Source organism: Vipera berus (assembly GCF_964194415.1).
Source record: "Vipera berus genome assembly, chromosome: 17".
Classification (NCBI taxonomy): domain Eukaryota; kingdom Metazoa; phylum Chordata; class Lepidosauria; order Squamata; family Viperidae; genus Vipera; species Vipera berus.
The window spans coordinates 1152828-1172474 of NC_138220.1; the positions used below are offsets into that span (position 1 = coordinate 1152828).

The window sequence follows — 19647 nt, forward strand, 5'->3', positions numbered from 1 at the left end:
CGTCTGCAAGAAAACTCCCAAGCTCAGAGAGCACCAAGGACCCCACAGCCACCCTTCTAACATCTACACAACACATCAGAAAAAGGGAAATATTCCTCCTGCCTTCACTCTTTCCAAGAGAGGATTTCAGCCTGATTTTTCATTTTTCTCTTCTTCTCCTTCTTAGCTCGCTCACTCTCTTTCCCGCCTGACAGAAAGGAAGAAAGAAAAAGACACAGGACTCCCAAATGGGGGGGGGGGGGAAGGAATGGGAGTGGAGGGGGGGCAGGGAAAACCCAGGGCTCAGCAAATCCATTGTGTTGTGCTGACAGGGAGAAACTGTTACTACACGCTTCAGCTGCCAAGTCCCCTGTGCCACTCAATCCATCACGGTAGGTCACAGGCCGGTGAAATGCAGCCCGGATGGCTATTTTTGGCTAACCGAGACGGTGAGATAAACGGGGCATGAACCAGCCCCCCAGCAGGGGGGGAAAGACCCCTCGTACCCTCATTAAAGTGTCAATCAAAGAGAGTAATGGGCGAGGGGAAGGCCGCGGCATCGCTTGCTCCCGCTGGCTGGCGTTTCCCAGGCCCAGCAGCTGGAAACCCGGGGGCATGTCTGGGGGGGGAGGTGCATGGAGTGGTGGGGAAAGGTCAAATTAAAGGCCGGGAGGCTGAGACTTAGGAAGAACAGTTGCCGGAACTAGCAGTATTCCAGCATTTGAGGGGTGCCAAAAAGGAGAGGTCAACTTATCTTCCAAAGCCCCAGGAAGCAAGACAATTAACAAGGGATGGAAACTAAGCAAGGAGCACCCACAACTCCTGGTGGCAAGCTGTTCCACTGGTTGTTTTCACTGCTAGGAAGTTTCTCCTTAATTCTACACTGCTTCTCTCCTTGGTTAGTTTCCATCCATTAGAAAATCGGTTGACACAACCGCCCCCCCAATCTTTGTGGCAGCCCCTCAAATATTGCAACATGTCACCCCAGTCCTTCTTTTCATTAAACTGGACATACCCAATTCCTGCAACCGTTCATTGTACGCTTTGTCCTTCAAATTCCCCCAATCATCTTTGTGGCTCTTCTCTGCGCTCTTTCCAAAGTCTCAAGATTGCTGTTTTTTTTATATCGTGGTAACCGAAACTGGATGCCGTACTCCAAGGGTGGCCTTACCAAGGCGTTGTGAAGTGGTATCACCACTTCACGTCATCTCGATTCTGTCCCTCTGTTAATGCCGCCTAGGACCATGTTGGGTTTTTCGGCAACTGCCGCACATGGCCGGCTCCTATTTAAGCGATTATCCACTAGGACTAGGTAAAAGTGTTGTGCTTTGGGGAAGGGGTGTGTGTGGGAAATAGGGAAAAGGGAGGTATTTTAAGCTTCGAGCCTTGGTTACACTCCGCTCGCTCGCTCGCTTAGCCGTGAGGTGGGGGTGCCAATGTCCACACGGATCTCACAGCAAGGAATCGTATTTTGCAGAAATACGGCGAGGTTCGCCCTTTGCTTGTGGCCTTCTCTTATCCCAGGGCTGCCAAAAGTGCATTTTCCCCCCCAACTCCTCCCTCCCGATCACTCTTTTTTTGGCTCTCCAAATGAATTCTCTGGCAGGTATGCAAATCCGAGGCGTGCCGTCTTGTTCTGTGCTTTCCGATGCTTGTGACAAGAGGCTGCAAAGTGCCATGAAAAAGGAGGGGAAAATGGAAGGTCAAGGCTTTTTTTTAGGCAAGGGAGGGGGGGGGCGGGCAAAATAGCTGGCTGGCTTTGGCCGGTCACTTCTGCTCAGCCCAAGACAATCAATCGGAATAAGAGCTGGAAGGGACCTTGGAGGTCTTCTAGTCCAGCCCCCCACCCCACCCCCGCTCGAGCAGGAGAACCTGGACCATTCCAGACAAGTGGCTGTCCAGTCTCTTCAGGGATGCAACCTTCAGGGATGCAGCTCCCGCGACTGCTGTGGAAATAACCGCAAGATTCCAGGAGCAGCCACGTGGTTTTTTTTCTTTTTTTTTAATTAATCCTCAGGGCCAGACTGCAGGTTTTTGCAATATTACATTTATCCACCGGCATTCTCTCTCCTTCGGTCTCCTTAAAACTCCCCTTCCCACATCCGGATGCCAGAAAAGCAAAACTTAGCCTGGTCCTGGGCAGGACTGAGTCGGTTCACCCTCCGTCGCTCAGTGAAGTCAGGGCCCCCCCTGCCATGTCCTGAGATGCCCAAATTCTGGCCAGGCTGCCCAAGGGGGAGGGAGGCTAAGGGTCTCCCCCCCCCGCCCTATCTTCTTTGTGGCTTCCAGGGAAAGGAAGAGGGAAAAAGTGCCCTTTCCCCAAATGCTCAAGATCAGTGCAACGTAACTTCTCCTATCATTTCTTTACACGAAAAAGACTTTTATACAACCTCGCCAGTGTGTACGGTACCTGTATCAATAGATACATCCACACATCATCCACACAAGTATGTATATATATATATATATATATATACACACACACAAATGGTTAAGAAAATCCCAGGTTTTTTTCCCCCCTAATGGATCTCCACTGTTGGTGACTCCGAGCGTCCCACAGCACAAGATTGGTTTTTTTTCCTGCAGACTTTTTTTTAGCTTCTCTGCTTCACCCAACGCTTTCCTATTCCTACACCCTGGGGAGGGGGCCAGATTTTCTGACTGAGCCGAGGGAGAGTGGTGGTGGTGTGTGTGTGTGTCCCCACATTTTCTCTGGGTCAGGAATCCAATTCTAACTGTTCCTGGTGTTCGCTGGACCGGAGCATCAGCTGCTGTTCGTAGAAAAGGCTCTTTGCATAGTTGATTTCTTGACAGAGACGGACGGCCACGTCCTCCGCTGATACGTGCACCTGGGGGAGAGGAAGAAAACGACCAGGGCTGCTGTTAAAATAATTAATAAAATTAAAATTAAAAAAGTCCTCACCATCAGCTCGCTGGCTGAGAATTTCAGGTCATCCTGGACAACCCAGAAAGACAAATCCGGTCCCGATTGCAGGTGTTAACGTCAAGGAGGGGATCAATTTGCAACTTGCAACTGTTCGTTTAGTGGTGGCTCGGAGTCACAGCGCTCCCCCGCGGTCCCGTGATCAAAATTCAGACGCTGGGCAACTGACTCATATTTATGACAGTCGCAGTGTCCCGGGGTCATGTGATCCCTTTTGTGACCTTCTGACAAGCAAAGTTAACAACGATGGGAAGGTTTGTGAAATGGGGCAAAACTCGTATTCTATTCTATTCTATTCTATTCTATTCTATTCTATTCTATTCTATTCTATTCTATTCTATTCTATTCTATTCTATTCTATTCTATTCTATTCTATTCTATTCTATTCTATTCTGTTTCGTTCCATCCTGTCTCGCTTAGCAACGGAAACTTCAGGCTCAGTGATGGCCTAAGTTGAGGCCTACCTTTCAATAAGAGTTTTCCAACACCTCCAGTGGGCTCCTCTCCCAAGCCAAGTTATTTCACTCAGAGCCCCCTCCTCCCCTACCTTCCGTGGCCAATAAAGGAAAGTCTCCGAGCGGCCGCTCACCATGGGCTTCTGATGCGACGGGCCGGGCATCGCCACGCCGCTGGTGGAGTTGACGGCCTTCTTGGTCAGCTGGACGTAGACCTGTCCGTGGTCCCTGGAGATAAGGCAGTGGTAGAGGTCATCGTACTTGACCTCCAGGAAGATGGCCTCCCGGTCCATGGCATCCCCGCTCTTGAGGAAATAAACCGCTTTGGAAGAGATGATCACGCAGTAGCGGTCCACGTTCTCCACCGCGATGAAGCTGGGGGGAAGGAGAGAAGGAGGGCTCAGGGCTCATCCTGGGCCTACATTTCCCAGAATTCTGTGCGCCGGCAGCTGGTCAAGCTGAGAATTCTTTACACCTTTCGTCAGTCACCTGGCCCCGGGGCGCTGCAACCGCCACCAGTACGAGTCAGTCGCCAAAGCGTCTGAATTTGGATCGCGTGACCGCGGGGACGCCGCCACGGTCGTTAAACGAGAAAATGGGTCCTAGGTCGCCTTTGTCTAGGGCCGTTGTAACTTTAAACGGTCCCTAAGTGAACTATTGTTAAGTCAAGGATTACTTGCAGACTCTCCCCGCCCGGACCCCATCCCTAACTCCTGCTCTTGTGATTTGATTTTTTTTCTCCCCCCCCCCCCTTTTTTTCTTTTTTTTAAAAAAGTCCTAATGATCTGCATATTTTTCTCCGGAGTTAAATCTCTAAAGGAAAAAAAAAGTTTTGTGTTTTTTTTTCTCCCCCCCCCAAAAAAATATCTTGCTCTCCCATACTAAGTGATTCCACATTGTTTTCCCTAGCTAGGCTCCCCGTTTCACTTCTGAAAAACATCGCTGATTAATTCAATTACTTTCTGATGTGTGTGTCTGTGTGTATGCAACCCAGCTAATTGCAAATCCAGAAATCTCAGAGAATGCAACCGCCACCCCCAAAAGCAGAAAATAAAAATCAAAGGTGGTTTGTTTGTTTGTTTTTTAAAAAAAGGAGAAGCGACTACACTGACGGGGAATTTACGGCCCCGATGCCCCCAAAAGCCCTGACTGCGTCCCGCAAAAGTCACACTGATCACGCCACAGCGAGGCTCCCCAAGGAGGAGGGGAGCAAGGATTGTGTCCCCTGCAAGGGGAACCACCTACCCGGTGTACTTACAACTCATCCTGAATGTTGTCCGTCACCTTGAAGAGGGTCTCCTGGCCCTGCGCCTGGCTCTCCGAGTAGCGGGGCAGCAGGCCTTGTGGCCCCCGGCAACACCGCGGCCTCCGTATCCGCTCAGCCTGGGTCCTGTCAATCACACAGAGGAACAATTCACTTTGTGACCGAAGCTATACCAGGAGCGGGAAAAAGCAACCGAGGACCGTTTTTTGCACTTACGACCACTACAACATTCCCCGTGGTCACGGGGCAAAATTCAGAGGCTTGGGCAACCGACCTATATTTACGACGGTGGCAGCATTCCCGTGTGTGTGTGTCACGTGATCCCCCCACTCCCGACGGTGGAAAAGCCCAGCGAGCGAATGTCTCACGGGGCGACCTAAATTTTGGTGGGTTTCCTCCTGGCTGTAAATCGAGGACTAGGTGTCCGATGGCAGCAGAAGAATAGAACACGGAAGGGTGGCAGAAGGCTTGACAGCTTCCCGGGAACATCTAGGGCACAGCAAAGGGGGGGGGGAGGTGTTGTGCCAGGCCCGGGTGCCAATACCAGGTTGCCCATATTTGCAGAGAGATGCAAAGGAGGAATTGCCTCTGACTAGCACACAACTCTTTTTGTGTGTTTTGTTCTGTTCTCTGGCACGGCCTGTCGTCTGGCTCCCCACCAGCTTGGCTGGTTCCCCCCCCACCCGTGTTCCCCCCCCTCCACGGTTCACCCAGAGTAGCATCCAACTCTCCCAGCGCAACGTGTTCACTTCCTTCCAGAGTGGAAATCACAGTTCCAAAGCCAAAAGCCAACGGACAGATGCATCACAAGCCAGGGAGGGAGGGAGGAAACCCGCCAAGCAGGCAGAACTTGAACTCGGGATACGGCCAAGGGGAAAACACACCACCACCCAGCCCTCTCCTTTCAGGCTAGGCCAGTTTGCAGGCACGTACAGAGGTGAAAACTTAAAACACTTACACCCAAAAAAACAAGGGGAAAAAAACGTGCTCTTCTTCCGAATTGAAGGCCACATTCAAGAATTTGCCTGTCATCCTGGGCTTACATCCGTTCGTTTAGCGACCGTTCAAAGTTATGACGGCACAGGAAAAAAGGGAATAAGGACCTTTTTTTCACATCCACAACCTTTGATGCGTCCCCCCCCCCCCCAATCCTGTAATCAAAATTCAGACTCTTGGCAAAGGAGTCATTGAACGAGACGGTATGGTAACTTAAAATAAACAACAGTGGAGTTATCCACAAATGTTGCAAAAACAGCAACGTGGAAGGAATTTTTAGATAAATTCTCCCAAATAAATGGGATTACTGGACTAATAAATAACATACAGGTAGAATTGCCAACCCAATCATACTGTAACTATCCTAGTTTGCATGGCTATCTGTCTAACATGGTTTAAATGTTGGTTAAGATGCTTTTTTCCATTTCCCCTGACAGTCCTGGATGCTGTAAACAATTAACTGCGAGCCATCGGCTTCTGGCAACTGAGTCTTATTTGAGCTGGGTGAGAAAATAAACATTCCACAGTTCTTCAATATTAGGACGATTTAAACTCCAGCTTGTCTGGCTGCCTCAAGCTGCCTTCTGCAAATAAAGAGCACTTGGGGTGTGTGTCTGTGTGTGTGTGTGTGTCTGTGCGTCCACACGCACACAACATATAAAAAGCTGAAAATGCAAAAACATTTAAAGAGAAGCCAATTAAATGCACGGTGACTTGTTTGCATCTAGGTTTTATTAAACCCAGCTCCCCATTCATTGACAAGACAAAGCTTGGGGTTGTTTTTTTTTAAAAAAATGGAGGGTCAAAATAAAAAATGCAGAGATGGGGAGGGGAGGAACAGCTTGAACAGAAAACTACTGTTCCAAGACAGCCTCGGAGGTTTTTCTCCGAGAAAAGCGAAACAGACCCCAAAAGTCCACTTCGTTGACTGTTATTTTGAGGTTGGTGGCGTTCGCTGAAGCTTGCCAAAAGGCAGGAAAATTCTGCTTTTCAGCCAGGCAGTTTCGGATTGCTGGAGCAACGTTAAATGTTGGCTCGGGAGCCTCGACTATATTTTACAAGCACAATGGAGGCGAAGGAGGCCAGCCGTCCCAATGTGCAACTGAGAAGCCTCAGTAACGCAACTGAGGTTCACACAAAGAAACATCCTACCTTTCTTAAGATGGCCAAGCCGAAATTATTTGGCAGGGATGGTGGTGAACGTAGCGTGAATGTGTGTGTGGGGGGGTCTTAAATTACACATTGCATCACAGAATTGGTCTCTTTTTCCTTTTTAAAAAAATTTTAAGAAACTTCCCTTTCTAACCAAGTCCTCGACTTACGATCACAATTTACGTTGCTGAGCAAGAAATTTATGGAGGGAATTTTGCCCCGTTTTACGACTCTTTTTTTTTTTTTAAGCAAATCACTGCTGCAAAGCGACCTCAATTTTGGACTTCAAATTGTGGTCGTTCAAGTCGAGGACCGCCTGTATTTATGGCTGCTGGCAGACAAGCAACTTTTCTCTGCTCGTGGTTTCCAAAGCAATTGTGTCTGAGATCCGGGAGTAAAAATTAGAAAAAAAAATATGTCATTGTGATATCGCATGACAAACTCTTGGGAGCCAAGTCTGCAGACTGGTCCAGTTTTTCTCCAGCTGACTGGGTTCGTGAGACAAGCTTGCGGTGTCTTTATCCCCCCCCCCCCCACTTTTCTCTCAACTTTCCAACTTTTAATATTCTAGTACACAGGGACTATTTCCGTTGATTTATGCTCTCGCCAACAATTTTAGAGGCGTGTTATGTTTTGATTTAATCCCTCTTTTTTGTTGTTTTTGTTTAACAAAGGACAGCAAATTCGAAATAAACGAGGAGCAGGTTTTCACACACAATATACGGCATTTTTTTAAAAAAAGGATTACCTGGGCTGGTCTTTGCAGTAGCAACACACCAAAAAATTAACATGCAAAAAATAAGAGTGTGACTGTTAATCACAGCTAGTGTGTGTGTGTGTGTGTGTTTGAGAGAGAAAGAGAAAGAAAGAGAGGGAGAGAGGGAGAGAGGGAGAGAGGGAGAGAGGAGAGAGAGAGAGAGAGAGAGAGAGAGAGAGAGAGAGAGAGAGAGAGAGAGAGAGAGAGAGAGAGAGAGAGAGAGAGAGAGAGAGAGAGAGAGGGTTATTTTTGACTCGGCCCAGACAAAACCTGTCTTTCTGGTAAGAAATGTGAATGCTCTGTTGCAAACTAACCAGAGAAAATAGCTATTTTGAAGAATTTTTGAGGGAGGGGGAGGCTGAAAAAACAGCCAACCAAATCCCCTACAGGGCATCTTTAACTGGATGCAAACACAACCTGTGCAGCTACATTTTTCACGAAGCATCCTCCGTTGTTTTGTGTGTTTTTTTTTTAAAAAAAGATCGAACAGGTCACGACTTTCACAATCTTCCTAAATAGACTTAAAGGCAGGCCGGCACAGTTGCAGGTTGTCCTCGACTTACGACTGCAGTGGAGCCCAATGTTGACATTGCTAACCATCGGTTAAATGAGACATTGGCTAAGCCAGACTTGCCCTGTTTCATGTGCCATTTGTGAAGTTGCATCACGGCGGGTGTTGAATTAAGTCACGCGGTTGTTAAAAGCGAAGCCGGCTTGTCACAAAAGGGGATCACGCGGCCCACTGCGAGCGTCGTTAAGTGTGAGCTGCTGCCAATTTGGATCACGTGACCACGGGGAACGCTGCAACGTGCCGCAAGGGTCAGAAAGCATCGTAAGTAAAGTCCCTCCCCCCCCCCCCCGCTGTTTGACCTTGAATAGCCACTAAATGAGCTGTTGAGGACGGAGGACCTGTGCTGTATAAATCACCGATGAATTGCTGATGTCAGAAGATCGCCAAGTGAGACACCCCCCCACCCCACCCCCGGGACACTGTGGCCGTCGTAAATACGAGCCGGTTGCCAAAGGTCCAAATTTTGATCTCGTGACCACGACAGTCCTTCAGTGCGAGAAACGGCGCTAACCCCCATTTTCTCAAGGCTGTTGTAGGCTTGAACGGTTGCAAGTAAAAGGATCCTCTAGCCCATGCCCCACTGCTGCTGGGGGAAGTGGAGAAGGGAGGGTGCCAGCCATCAATGCCCCCTATTGTTCCCCCCTCCACCCCGTCCTCCCGGCTGCCCTTTGCGGCCGAAACTCGGAAGTGAAGCCCTAATTGCGGGTTCACATTTTTTGAATGGGGAAGGAAAGGGATCCGTTACGTGCTGCGCGAGAGGGTTAATTCGGAGAGCCTCGGCTCGCATTAAACTTTTGCCCTCTGGATATGTACTCGTTGGCGGCCGTACAAAACCCCGAGTAGCATTACACACGCCTTAACGCTGTAGTTCAACTGTCGGTCAAACCCGGGGCCTGGCTTTCCGCCAGACCGCAATCAATGGGACGCAACCTTCCTTCCCCATTGCCCCCCCCCCATCCCTCAGCCAAGTTCGGATCGGCCCTCTTTTTCTGTGCTGGAGGGGAAGGGGGGGGGCTAAATTTACACGCCTCGAGCTTCTCAGGCTAGCTTGGGACCCCCACGTGTGTGTCTCTGTGTTTGTGCATGTGTGATGGTGGGGGGGGGGCTTGCCTTGGGGCTGCAAAGGAGACGTGCTTTGCAAGAGCTGCGAAGGGGCTCAAACGGAGAGAGTTCAGGGGGAGGGCAGGACAGGCCAAGGGTGAATCCGTTCCGGAGAGCTCTGGGCTGCCAGGCGGTGGGGGGCACTCCCTCCCCCCCCCCCCGGCCAGCAGGGGGACCCTCAGGTCAGTGCAGGGGCTGGGGGCCGCGCTCTGGCCAGCAACGGCCAAAAAGCAATTGTCCTAGGCAGGTGTTATGGGAGGGGGGGGGGGAAATGTACTTCCTTCTGCCAACAGGCAAGAAGCTCGCAAAGGCCTACGTGGAGTCCTCGGCTTACGACCGCAAATGGAAAGCTGTGAAAGCCGGATGGGTGACCCATCGCTTACTCTCTCCCGTCCACGACATCTCCAAGGAAGAAGGGAAAAAACAACAACTTTCTATCGGTAAGACTGGAGGTTTTGAAAGAAGTGACTGGAAAACCCGTTCGTCTAGAATGGCATAGGGTCAGCCTCCTGCTTGGGCAGGGGGTCGGACTAGATGACCTCCAAGGTCCCTTCCAACTCTGTTTGTTATTCTGTCCTCTGAAGCCGGCAGTCTACAGTAAGGTGCCCTGAGTTCCCCTGTTTGTCTGAAGCTTCAACCCTTCTCCCTCCCTCCCTCCTCCCCCTTCCAAGCCAAAGACACAAACACACACACACACACACACACACACAGAGAGAGAGAGAGAGAGAGAGAGAGAGAGAGAGAGAGAGAGAGAGAGAGAGAGAGAGAGAGAGAGAGAGAGAGAGAGAGAAATGTACTGCAAATGTCTTTTCCTTGTGTTGGCTGAACTCTGAGTACTCCCTTGCACTCCTGAGCCCAAAATAATCCATTTCTCATTCTGGTGTCACTTTATGTAAGACTCTTAAAAAGAATGAAAGAAAACTTTCTTTCTTTCTTTCTCTCTCTTTCCCCTCCCTTTGAATAGTTGTGACTCATTCTAGCCTTCTGGAGGCAGTTTTATTGACACTCAAGTGGTTTTTCAGGAGGACCTAATTAGGTGGAAATCTAGAGCAGGGGAAAAAAAGTGGAGGAATCAAACCCTTTAAGCCTTAAATCATTTTATTGGCTTGTTTGTTTGTTGATTTCTGGGCCATGCGTGACTGGGCCTTTTTTTTACACCCAGAGATCCAATTCTTGCTCTAGCAAATCTATTTTATTCAGCGAACAGCAACGTTGCGTTAGCCGGGAGACCGCAGTGCTAATGCAAAGAAATGCTGAGGCGATGATAATAATAATAATAATAACAACAACAATCAGTCAGAATAGAGCTGGAAGGGACCTCGGAGGTCATCTAGTCCAACCCCCTGCTCAAGCAGGAGACCCTTAGACCAATCACTGACCCAGCTCATTACTGTCGTAACTCGGGACAGTTGTTAAGGTCAGTCGTGGGACGACCCAATTTTACCACCTGCTTTGCAGTGGCCGTTAAGTCAATCGTTGCAGCCGGTCGTTAAGCGAACACCGACACTTCGTCGTCGGTCTCCTGGCAGTTTCCAAAAGAACATTTCAAGTCCCAAAGAGGCTGCTGCAGCACACACCTTGTGTGCCAACGTGGGTGTGTAAACGCTCATTCCTAGCTCGTTTATTTATTTATTTATTCCCTTCTGTGACGGTTTTGTGCGCTTAAGAGGAAGCGGGCGAAGGGGAACGTGGAAAGCCAAAGGATGAAAGCTGGGTAGGAGAAGGAGGGGAGTGGTAGGGACGGGAGACAAACTCACACTGACACCCCCACCCCGCCCGCCTGCCCGCCTTAAGCAGGTAATCAGTGCATCATTGTTAGCAATACGCTTCTGGGTTCAAGTGGAGTTCAGCCAAACAATCCTCATTGTAGCACAACCTGGCTTTCATCCCCGGCTTTCCAGGATGTGGTCTTGGGAAACCGTTTCAGTGGGGTTGGGCTGCCCCTGCGGGCACCAGACACACCCCCTCCCCACCTTTCCCACTGAAGATGACGACGACGAAGAAGAAGGCGGCTATAGTTGGAATAGCCACATTAAAAACAGATGTGGAGACTCTAGAAAGAGTGCAGAGAAAAGCAACGAAGATCACTCAATCGGAATACAGCTGGAAGGGAACTTGGAGGCCTTCTAGTCCAACCCCCTGCTCAAAAAGGGGGGTCTGAATTTTGATCACGGGACCGTGGGGACGTTGCGACGGTCCTAAGTGTGAAAAGCCCCTTTTTTCAGTGCTGCTGTAACTCTGAACGGTCCCTTGACGACTTGTCGTAAGTCGAGGACGTATGATGACACCCGACGAAAGACGGGAGCCAACTCAACCCGTTTCACTCACCTGGGGCCAGTCAGCGTGGCTGTCTCTCGGACGGCTTGGGCAGTCTCCGAGGCAAAGTCCAGCGCACCGGCCACCGGCTTCGTTAAGGTCCCGACAAGTCCCTTTCCCAGACCGGATATGAAGCCGCTCATTCCGCCTTCGTTCTTCACCCCTTCGACCGTCGAGGTGATCACGCTGGTCAACCCACCGATGATGCCTGTCGGGGGGGGGGGAAAGGAGACAGGTATTTATGAGGGCTGGAACAAAAGGTTTTGGGACAAAACACCCGCCAAGAGTGGAACACAAAGGTCGCCAAAGTGTCACTCGTGGAGAGAGAGAAGGTGGACGCTGATTACCGTGAGCCAGGCCTTGGATGCCGGCCACCAGGTGTTCACCGCTGGTGGCTGCGTGGTATCGGATATATTCCCGCTCCGTCTGATGCCGGTTATCCATCGTCTTTCCCAGACCGTCAGACAAAGTTCCGGTAAACTGCCATGAAGGGGGGGGGGGAGAGAAAAAAAAAAGAAGACATCTATTAATTTGCCCAGAACGTAACTAGCCTACGCAGCTATATAATTATATCCCAAGTACAGGAAATCCTGTACATTTAAGATCAGATAACCTTCATTGTCGCCTTTCTGGCACACATCAAAATGAAATTCCAATGCCTGCTCTCTGTGTAAAGAATAGAGAGAGAGGCACATATATGTATACTGTATATATACACAAATATACATATACATGTCTATCTATCTATATCTATCTCTGTATCATCATCTAATCTATCTATCTATCTATCTATCTATCTATCTATCTATCTATCTATCTATCTATCTATCTATCTATCATCTCTCTCTTTCTCCATCTATCCATCCATCCTCGGCTCACAGAGCACTCTTTTTCCCCCAATTGATCTGGGGATCATCTGGCTCCCTAGGGCGGATTAGCTAGAGAAGGACCCAGAATTCAGTTTAAAACCTTAAAAACACGAAACGAAAGCCAGACAGGGGCGGGCTACTGGCCAAGGGAAGATTTGTTGAGCAGCTGCCTTTTCGTGGCCTGCCAAAAGTGGCACATGGCTGGTGGCAGAAGGCCTGACGCCCTCTGGCTGAGAAAGAGGTGGGACAAAAGCTTAGGAAAGGCCGTCTCTGTTAGTAGCCCCAATTCAGGGCTTGCCAACTCCCCACGGAAGATCTGGAAGCTCCCCGAGCCCCCAGGTCAGAGGAGCATTTATTCAGACCCTCCCAGCCATCCCGGGTCTCTCCATACCCTCAGGGTCTCTGCTTGATTTCTGACAGGTCATCAGGCTTAAGTTGGATTCTCTGCGCTACTCTTGAAGCTTGATGGGGATTTTTTTAAACAAACAAACAAACTCGGAGGAAGGACTGTGGGCTCCTTGGCGCTCTCTCAGCCTGGTGGCTTCCTTGCAGACCTTTCGTGACCCAAACCAGGGAACATCATCAGCACTAAACACGCTCAGTTGTAAGTCGAGGACGGTGGGGGTCCAGCCGGGCTCTCCATGAACTCCCCATGAAGTGGAGGATCCGGGCTGTTGCCCCCCACCCCTCCGCGGGGCCTGATGGGAGGGGGCTGCCCCTGAGGAGCAGCTCCGGTGAAGCTGCCCAGTGGGGGCCCGCAGGCAACCGTGTTGTGTTACAGGCCTGAATGTGAGAGATCCCGGCAGGAGCTGCCGGCTGTTTTCCCTGCGTGTGCGCGCGCAAACACACACACACACACACATACACACAGAGCTGTCAAAAGTCCACGGAGTGAACTTGAAATGACCCCACTCGCTGGCGGTGTTCACTGCTGGGGCAAGTGAGGCTTTATTAAGCCACACGGATCATTTGGGAAGGGGGAAGCAAAGCCAGGCAGGCGGGGGGGGGCTCCCCAGACCGCCTCCCCCCGGACCAATTGCAATGCACCCGACTCCTTAATGCAGCATCTTTGCTCCCGTCAGGTACCACCGGTGTGTCACCCGCCCCATCGCTGCCCTCAGCTTCCCAAGCCATCATTAAGCTGGCTTTAAGCTCCCTTTGGGGAAAGAGAGAGGCCCAGCAGGCCGAGTGCTAGTCATGCGTGGGGAGGGGGGGCAGGTGGAAAGTTTTCCTTTGACGAGTGGCTCTTCCCAGCGCAATTGCTTTTTCCAAGGAATTTCCCCGCACAATGTGGCCCAAATAAGTCGGGCATCCCACTAAAAAAAAAAAAAAAATAACACCTTGGCAAAATATTTCCCATCTCGAGCCAGGGGGCTGCAGGCAGACCCTTCCAATCCCAGTTTTTAAAATTAATTTCATTATAGGTGCTCCGATTCGTCATGAGGTCACGCTTGGTGCTTTTTTAATATACGCATGTAGGCAAGTAGCCTGCAATTGGCTATTTTTCTCGCCCTATGGCTATAATAAAGTGCTTTTTTAAAATTCAGGTCGTTGCCTTGTGCCTCACTCTGCATTTGTGGGGCGTTCCTCCCCGCCTCCCCCCCCCATGTTGAAAAGTTTGCTTTGGGGAAAGGGGGTGGTGTGTTCAGGAAGAGCTGCCAAGGATTTGCACTTATGAATGCTTGTTTGTCGTAGGGCACAGAACATCCAGGCAAGAGGCAAAAAAACAACAACAACTTGTTTCCCTCGCCAGGGTTCAAAGTCAGCATTGATGGAGATTTACAACGGGGAGGGAGGGCTTCACGGAGGCAAACCCAGGGCAACTCTTCACCTACACACACACACACACAGCCACGGGCAAGAGTTACACAACCCACCCTCATAATCCATGACCTTTGTTGGGGCTGCTGTGTGATTGGAAGCACAACAACACCACCTCCTGCCAGCCACAAGGAGAGAAAAGGGGAAGAAAAAAAATACGCTCTCGTGTGGCCAAACCCACACCAGGAAGGCGAGAACTTGAATAAACGAGTGGAGCAAAACACCGGTGGTCCTCGACTTACGACCACAGGTGAAGCTGTCGCTCAGCGAGATAGCTGGGAGGGGATTTTTGCCTCCTATTTGCCACCTTTCTGTTAAGGGAGCCCCTGAGGGCGTTAAGCTAAGGACACGGGGAGGGGGGGGGAGACACATTTGTTCGATGTCTTTTGCCCCACTCCCGTGGTTTAAGTGAGCCACTGCAGTTATTCATTTATTTTATTTTATTTTATTTATTTTATTTTTTATTTTAATTCAATTTCTATCCCGCCCTTCTCCGAAGACTCAGGGCGGCTTACAAGCTTAGCAGTAGCCTTCATTCTATGTATATGCCTGCTTGTTAGGGCTTTCACACACACACACACACCCCAAGCGGCATTATTACAAAGTCAGCTTAATTGCCCCCCAACAATCTGGGCCACGTGGTTGTTAAGATAATAACAATAATAATAATAATAATAATAAAGCTCCAAATGTCTCGCTTAGCGAGAGAAATGTGGGGCTCCACTGTGGCCGTAAGTTGGGACTATATACCTGTCGGACGATAGCTGGTTTCTGAAATTCGGCCAAATTCAAGGTTTGTTTTTTTCTCTCCCCCCCCATTTCTGTCCCTTTCCGCGCTTCGGATGAAATCGTGCAGTTCCCGGTTTGCTTGAAATGTTCCCCTCCCGATGGCTCCCGATTGAAGGGAGGGGGCTGCTGCGGGGTGGGGTGTGTGAGGGGGGGGCTACAGCTGCAGCTGCCTCAGCAGAAATCAAAACTCCTTAAGAAAACATTAAATTTCCGAGATGAAAGGCCCGCTCGGGATATTTAGTCGTCTCCTCTGCTGAGATTTGTCAGTTCCAAAATCTTTAGGCCGGCCCGGTGAACTCTGATTTACCTCCTTCGTGTTCCCCGAGAGGGTGTATCGTGCCGCCAGTAGTTTATATTGTATATTTTATATATTACGTTACGCTGCGTTGCATGATATATCACGTATTCTATGGCTGTATGGTATTGTGTTAAGACGTTATGTTGCTATATTATGGCGTGGCATAATACAGCGTAGTGTGGTATACTATATCATGCTATGTTATATGTTATAGCACAGTATATTGTAGGACAGTATATATTGTATTATAGTATATTTTAGTATGTTGCTATATTATACACTATAGCAGGGGTCGAACTTCAAACTTGGCCCTTTTATGACTTGTGGACTTCAACTCCCAGAATTCCTTAGCCAGCCATGCTGGCTGAGGAATTCTGGGAGTTGAAGTTCACAAGTCATAAAAGGGCCAAGTTTGAAGACCCCTGCACTATAGTATATTGTATTGTGCTGTGTTATATGGTATTGTAGATTATATTATAGTATTCCTTCCTTCCCTTCCTTCCTCCTCTCCTGCTTCTACCTTCCTCCCTTTTTCTTTCTTTCTTTCTTTCTTTCTTTCTTTCTTTCTTTCTTTCTTTCTTTCTTTCTTTCTTTCTTTCTTTCTTTCTTTCTTTCTTTTCTTTTCAGCCAGCAGCCTGGAGGGCAAAGGGAATGGAAACTCCCTCCCAGACCTATATTTAGGATCAAAGTCCTCTCCTAGCACACAGGCAGCCAGTCTCCAGGTATCAAACTGCAGTGAACTTTCTCCATCCGAGAGGGCTGTGCCAAACTTCCATACTCAGCTCGGGGGCCTCTGAGAGAAGCCGTTCCCCGCTTCCAAGATACATGGGAAAACCATTACGGGGATCGTCAAGCGAAAAATCTAGACAATGGCAAAACCAGATGCGGCCCATAAAGAAGGATTTCTCTCTCTCTCTCTCTCTTTTTTTTAAAAAAAGGGGGGTTATTAAAATTCAGCTTTGTTCAGCTCCAGAGTCCAAAGGCCCACCTGGCTGAAGAAGCAGACAACTGAGAAAGGGAAGGGGCTGCATCCCTCCTGACATTTGGCTGTGATTGCCAGCCCCCAGCGCCCCCCCCCCCCGCCAAAGGCAGACAAGGATGAAAGAACGTCTGGCATATTTTTGGAATCAGGTGGAAGGATCTGGGGAGCAGACTCGGTCATTAATCCTCCTCTCCCTGCTGACAGCATCCACGGAGAAGCTGTAGCCGTGGTCAACTGCTCAGGCTGAGCTTCCTTGCAGGGAAAGAGCAATATTTTAACAGAATAACAGAGCGGGAAGGGACCTTGGAGGTCACCTAGTCCAACCCCCTGGCTCAAGCATTTCTCCAGTCCTCTTCCTAAAAACCTCCAGTGTTGGAGCATCCACAACTGCTGAAGGCAGGGCTGTTCCACCCACCCACCCACCGTGGACGCTGCAACCGTCACAAGTATGAAAATGGTGCCAAGTCACATTTTTCAGCGCCGTGCTAACTTTGAAGGTTACCAAAGGAACTGCTTGTGAGTCTACCTTTGCCGCAGAGTTCGACACGCCGTGAGCCACGTTCCGTATGAGGCCGCCGACGTTGCCGTATTTGATCAGCCCGGTGACCCCTTCGGAGACGTCGTTCAAGAGCCCCATGGGGTTACCCAGGAAGTCCACGGAGCTCAGGATCCTGGCCGCCTGGCTGAGCAGTTCCTGGGAAACACGAGGGGGGAAAGGTCGCCACCTGGAGATCCCGGCACCAGCCACAAACCCGGGAATGGCTGCCCCCCACCACCACCATCGGAACAAGGATGAAGGACCCACTTACTTCCTGGAAGTGCTTGAGAATGTCATTGACGATGAAGCTCTTGGTCTCGTAGGGGTGGACCCGGGTGTAAGGATCCAGGTCTATGACGGCGTCTTCGAAGCGGACGAGAGGGAAGCCCAGCGTGCTCTTCAGCGCCTGAGCTCGGAATAGCCAGGAAGAACCTGTCAGTTGTTAAGAGTCTTTCCATTCTGTAAAATGGGTACTTAAGACAAAAGCTCGGCTGAGGATTGTTGTGGGGAGGCTGAGCTGGCCCAGAAATGGATATTTACTATTTTGGGACAGCAACCCAACGAGAAAGACAACGGACTCCCACGGATGGTTAGGGCCGCAGAAAAAACAATTGCCACCAGCCTGCCTTCCACGGTATACAGGCAGCCCTCGACTTTTGTTAACTGACTGTTCGAAGTTACAACAGTCCGTTGAAAAAAGGGACTTAGGACTGTTGTTCACATTTACGACCGTTGCAGCCATTGCGGTCGTAAGCCGAGGACTGCCTGTACTGCACAGGCCAGAAAGAGGGCTGGGGAAATATCTACAGACCCCTCACATCCTGGACACAAACTGTTTCAACTTCTCCCCTCAAGACGACAGACGTGCAACTATAAAATCTGGCAGAAAATTATTCACAAGAGTTTAATTAAACAGGACATAACTTTATGTAACACACACACACCTCCTTATTGAAGACACCCCCAAAGTCTTACCTTGAGATCCAGCGGGAGCTTGCTAGACGTGAAGACGCTGAGTTTTATTTGTGGGATGCTGATTTTGAGGTTTTCAAAATAGTATCTCTTCCGGGAAACCTCTTGACCGACCGGCTTTTCGTGGAGGTTTTCGTCGTAATTTTCAACCTCTGTGGCCAGCGGGAGAAAGAGAGAGAGAGAGAGGGACGTTCATTAGCTGCAATGGCGCTCAGAACTGATGTGGCTGAAGGGAGACATTTATTATGTGAATTTTGCTTCGTTTTACGACCTTTCTTGCCACCGTCGCTAAGTGAATCGCTGCATATTTTTTTTTAAAAAAATGGTTTTTTGGGGGGGGCCCTCCGCGTTCAGGGAAGTCTCTTTGCAACATGACTCACAGACAAAATTCACGGAAACTCTTATTAGGGAGGGGCAGGTGGTACACAGAATTTACAGCGGGTGGGAGGACATACCCGATTCTGTCTGGTCACAGCCGAAGAAGCTGAGAAGTTTAAGGAACAGTTTCTCCTCGATTTGGACCGTAAACTTGCTTGCTGTGATCATCAGGTGCTGGAATGGAAGAGGACTGTTAGAGCACGTCGAGTATTCAAAAAAAAAAAAAAAAAGAGAGAGAGAGAGAGAGAAGGAAAGGGCACCAAGAGGTCACCTTGAACCGCACGAATGGGCAGGAAATAAAATTTGATCATCGCGATAAAAGGCCACAAAAGAAATGCATTTGCTAAGAGAGTTAATGCAGGGGAACCTGGAACTCAAGGGCTCTGAAGGTTAGCCTCTCGGGAGTTGGGTGGATCCAGTGGATTTAGAAGGGAGACATCAAACTAAGGGCCAATAAAACCAGAGCACTACGGGGCCCTGGGTGCTCTCTGAGCCGGGTGGCTTTCTTGCTTGCTTTTTTTTTTTTTTTTTTGATCCGAGGGAGCGATGGGCCGAGATTAGAAGGTTTTGGGGATTTTTTTGTTTCCCCCCTGGTTCTGCAACGTCACCGACCAGAGGACTGGGGTGGAAGGGATTACCTTGTATATGTCACTTAAAGGGCTTTTACTAGGAAATTTCATAGCGTTCAGCTGCACGGCTGGGCCCGTGTCGGCAACTTCGTTCTCGCCCATCTTGGGGGTGAGGAAAAGCATGAAGGGCTGAGTGGTGCGGAGAAGCTGGTTGTCAACCTGGGGCGAAACAGGAAGCGGAGAGAGACACTCTGAGGCTTATCAAGCTCTGGGCTCTATTATTAAAACAGATGCCCAAATCTATTATAATCTAATGGACAAGCAAGCTGAGGACGCTTATGGAAGAAGAGGGCTGGAAAGGGACCTTGGAGGTCTTCTAGTCCAACCTCCTTCTAGACCCTGGACTTTTTAAAAACCTCCAGAACCTTTACTCTCCCTCCCTCCCTCCCTCCCTCCCTTCCTTCCTTCCTTCCCTCCCTCCCTCCCTCCCCAGTGGTTAGAATGCACGATTGTAGGCTAATTTTGCCCACTGCCAGGACTTCAATTCTCACCGTCCTTCTGAGGTCAGTAAAATGGAGAACCCAGATTGTTGGGGACAAGATTGCTGACTGTGTCAAGCGCTTACAGAGGGCTGCGAAGCGGTCTGCAAGTCTGAGGGCTGCGGCCATTTCTCTGGTGCTGTTACCTGCACGTCCTGTATACTGAGTTCCAGCACTTGACTGGCTGACAGCTGGGTGAAATGGACGTTAATGCCGACGAAGCTTGCAAAGATCAGTTCTTCGGGGGCCTTGTTGACCAAAGACAAGCCGACCCCTCCTTCTAGCTTCAGCTGGACCTGCAAAGAGGGCGAAACACACACACACAGGTCAACAAGAGCGGTTATTAGTCGGGAAGGA

At 49.7% G+C, this 19647-nt stretch overlaps 1 protein-coding gene across 1 annotated transcript in view; it reads right to left on the reverse strand.

Moving 5' to 3' along the window:
• Positions 1-2004: 2004 nt before the first annotated feature.
• VPS13D (vacuolar protein sorting 13 homolog D) overlaps positions 2005-19647 on the reverse strand; it is a 55299-nt gene continuing 37656 nt past the window's right edge. Inside the window, exons 61-71 of the mRNA XM_081341347.1 lie at positions 19437-19586; positions 18821-18970; positions 18260-18356; positions 17808-17956; positions 17104-17238; positions 16821-16988; positions 11883-12015; positions 11548-11743; positions 4637-4768; positions 3513-3753; positions 2005-2828 (exon numbers count right to left, since the gene is read on the reverse strand). Coding sequence (XP_081197473.1) covers positions 2697-2828; positions 3513-3753; positions 4637-4768; positions 11548-11743; positions 11883-12015; positions 16821-16988; positions 17104-17238; positions 17808-17956; positions 18260-18356; positions 18821-18970; positions 19437-19586 — 1683 coding nt within the window. The 3' untranslated portion in view covers positions 2005-2696. The remainder of the gene's footprint in view (positions 2829-3512; positions 3754-4636; positions 4769-11547; positions 11744-11882; positions 12016-16820; positions 16989-17103; positions 17239-17807; positions 17957-18259; positions 18357-18820; positions 18971-19436; positions 19587-19647) is intronic.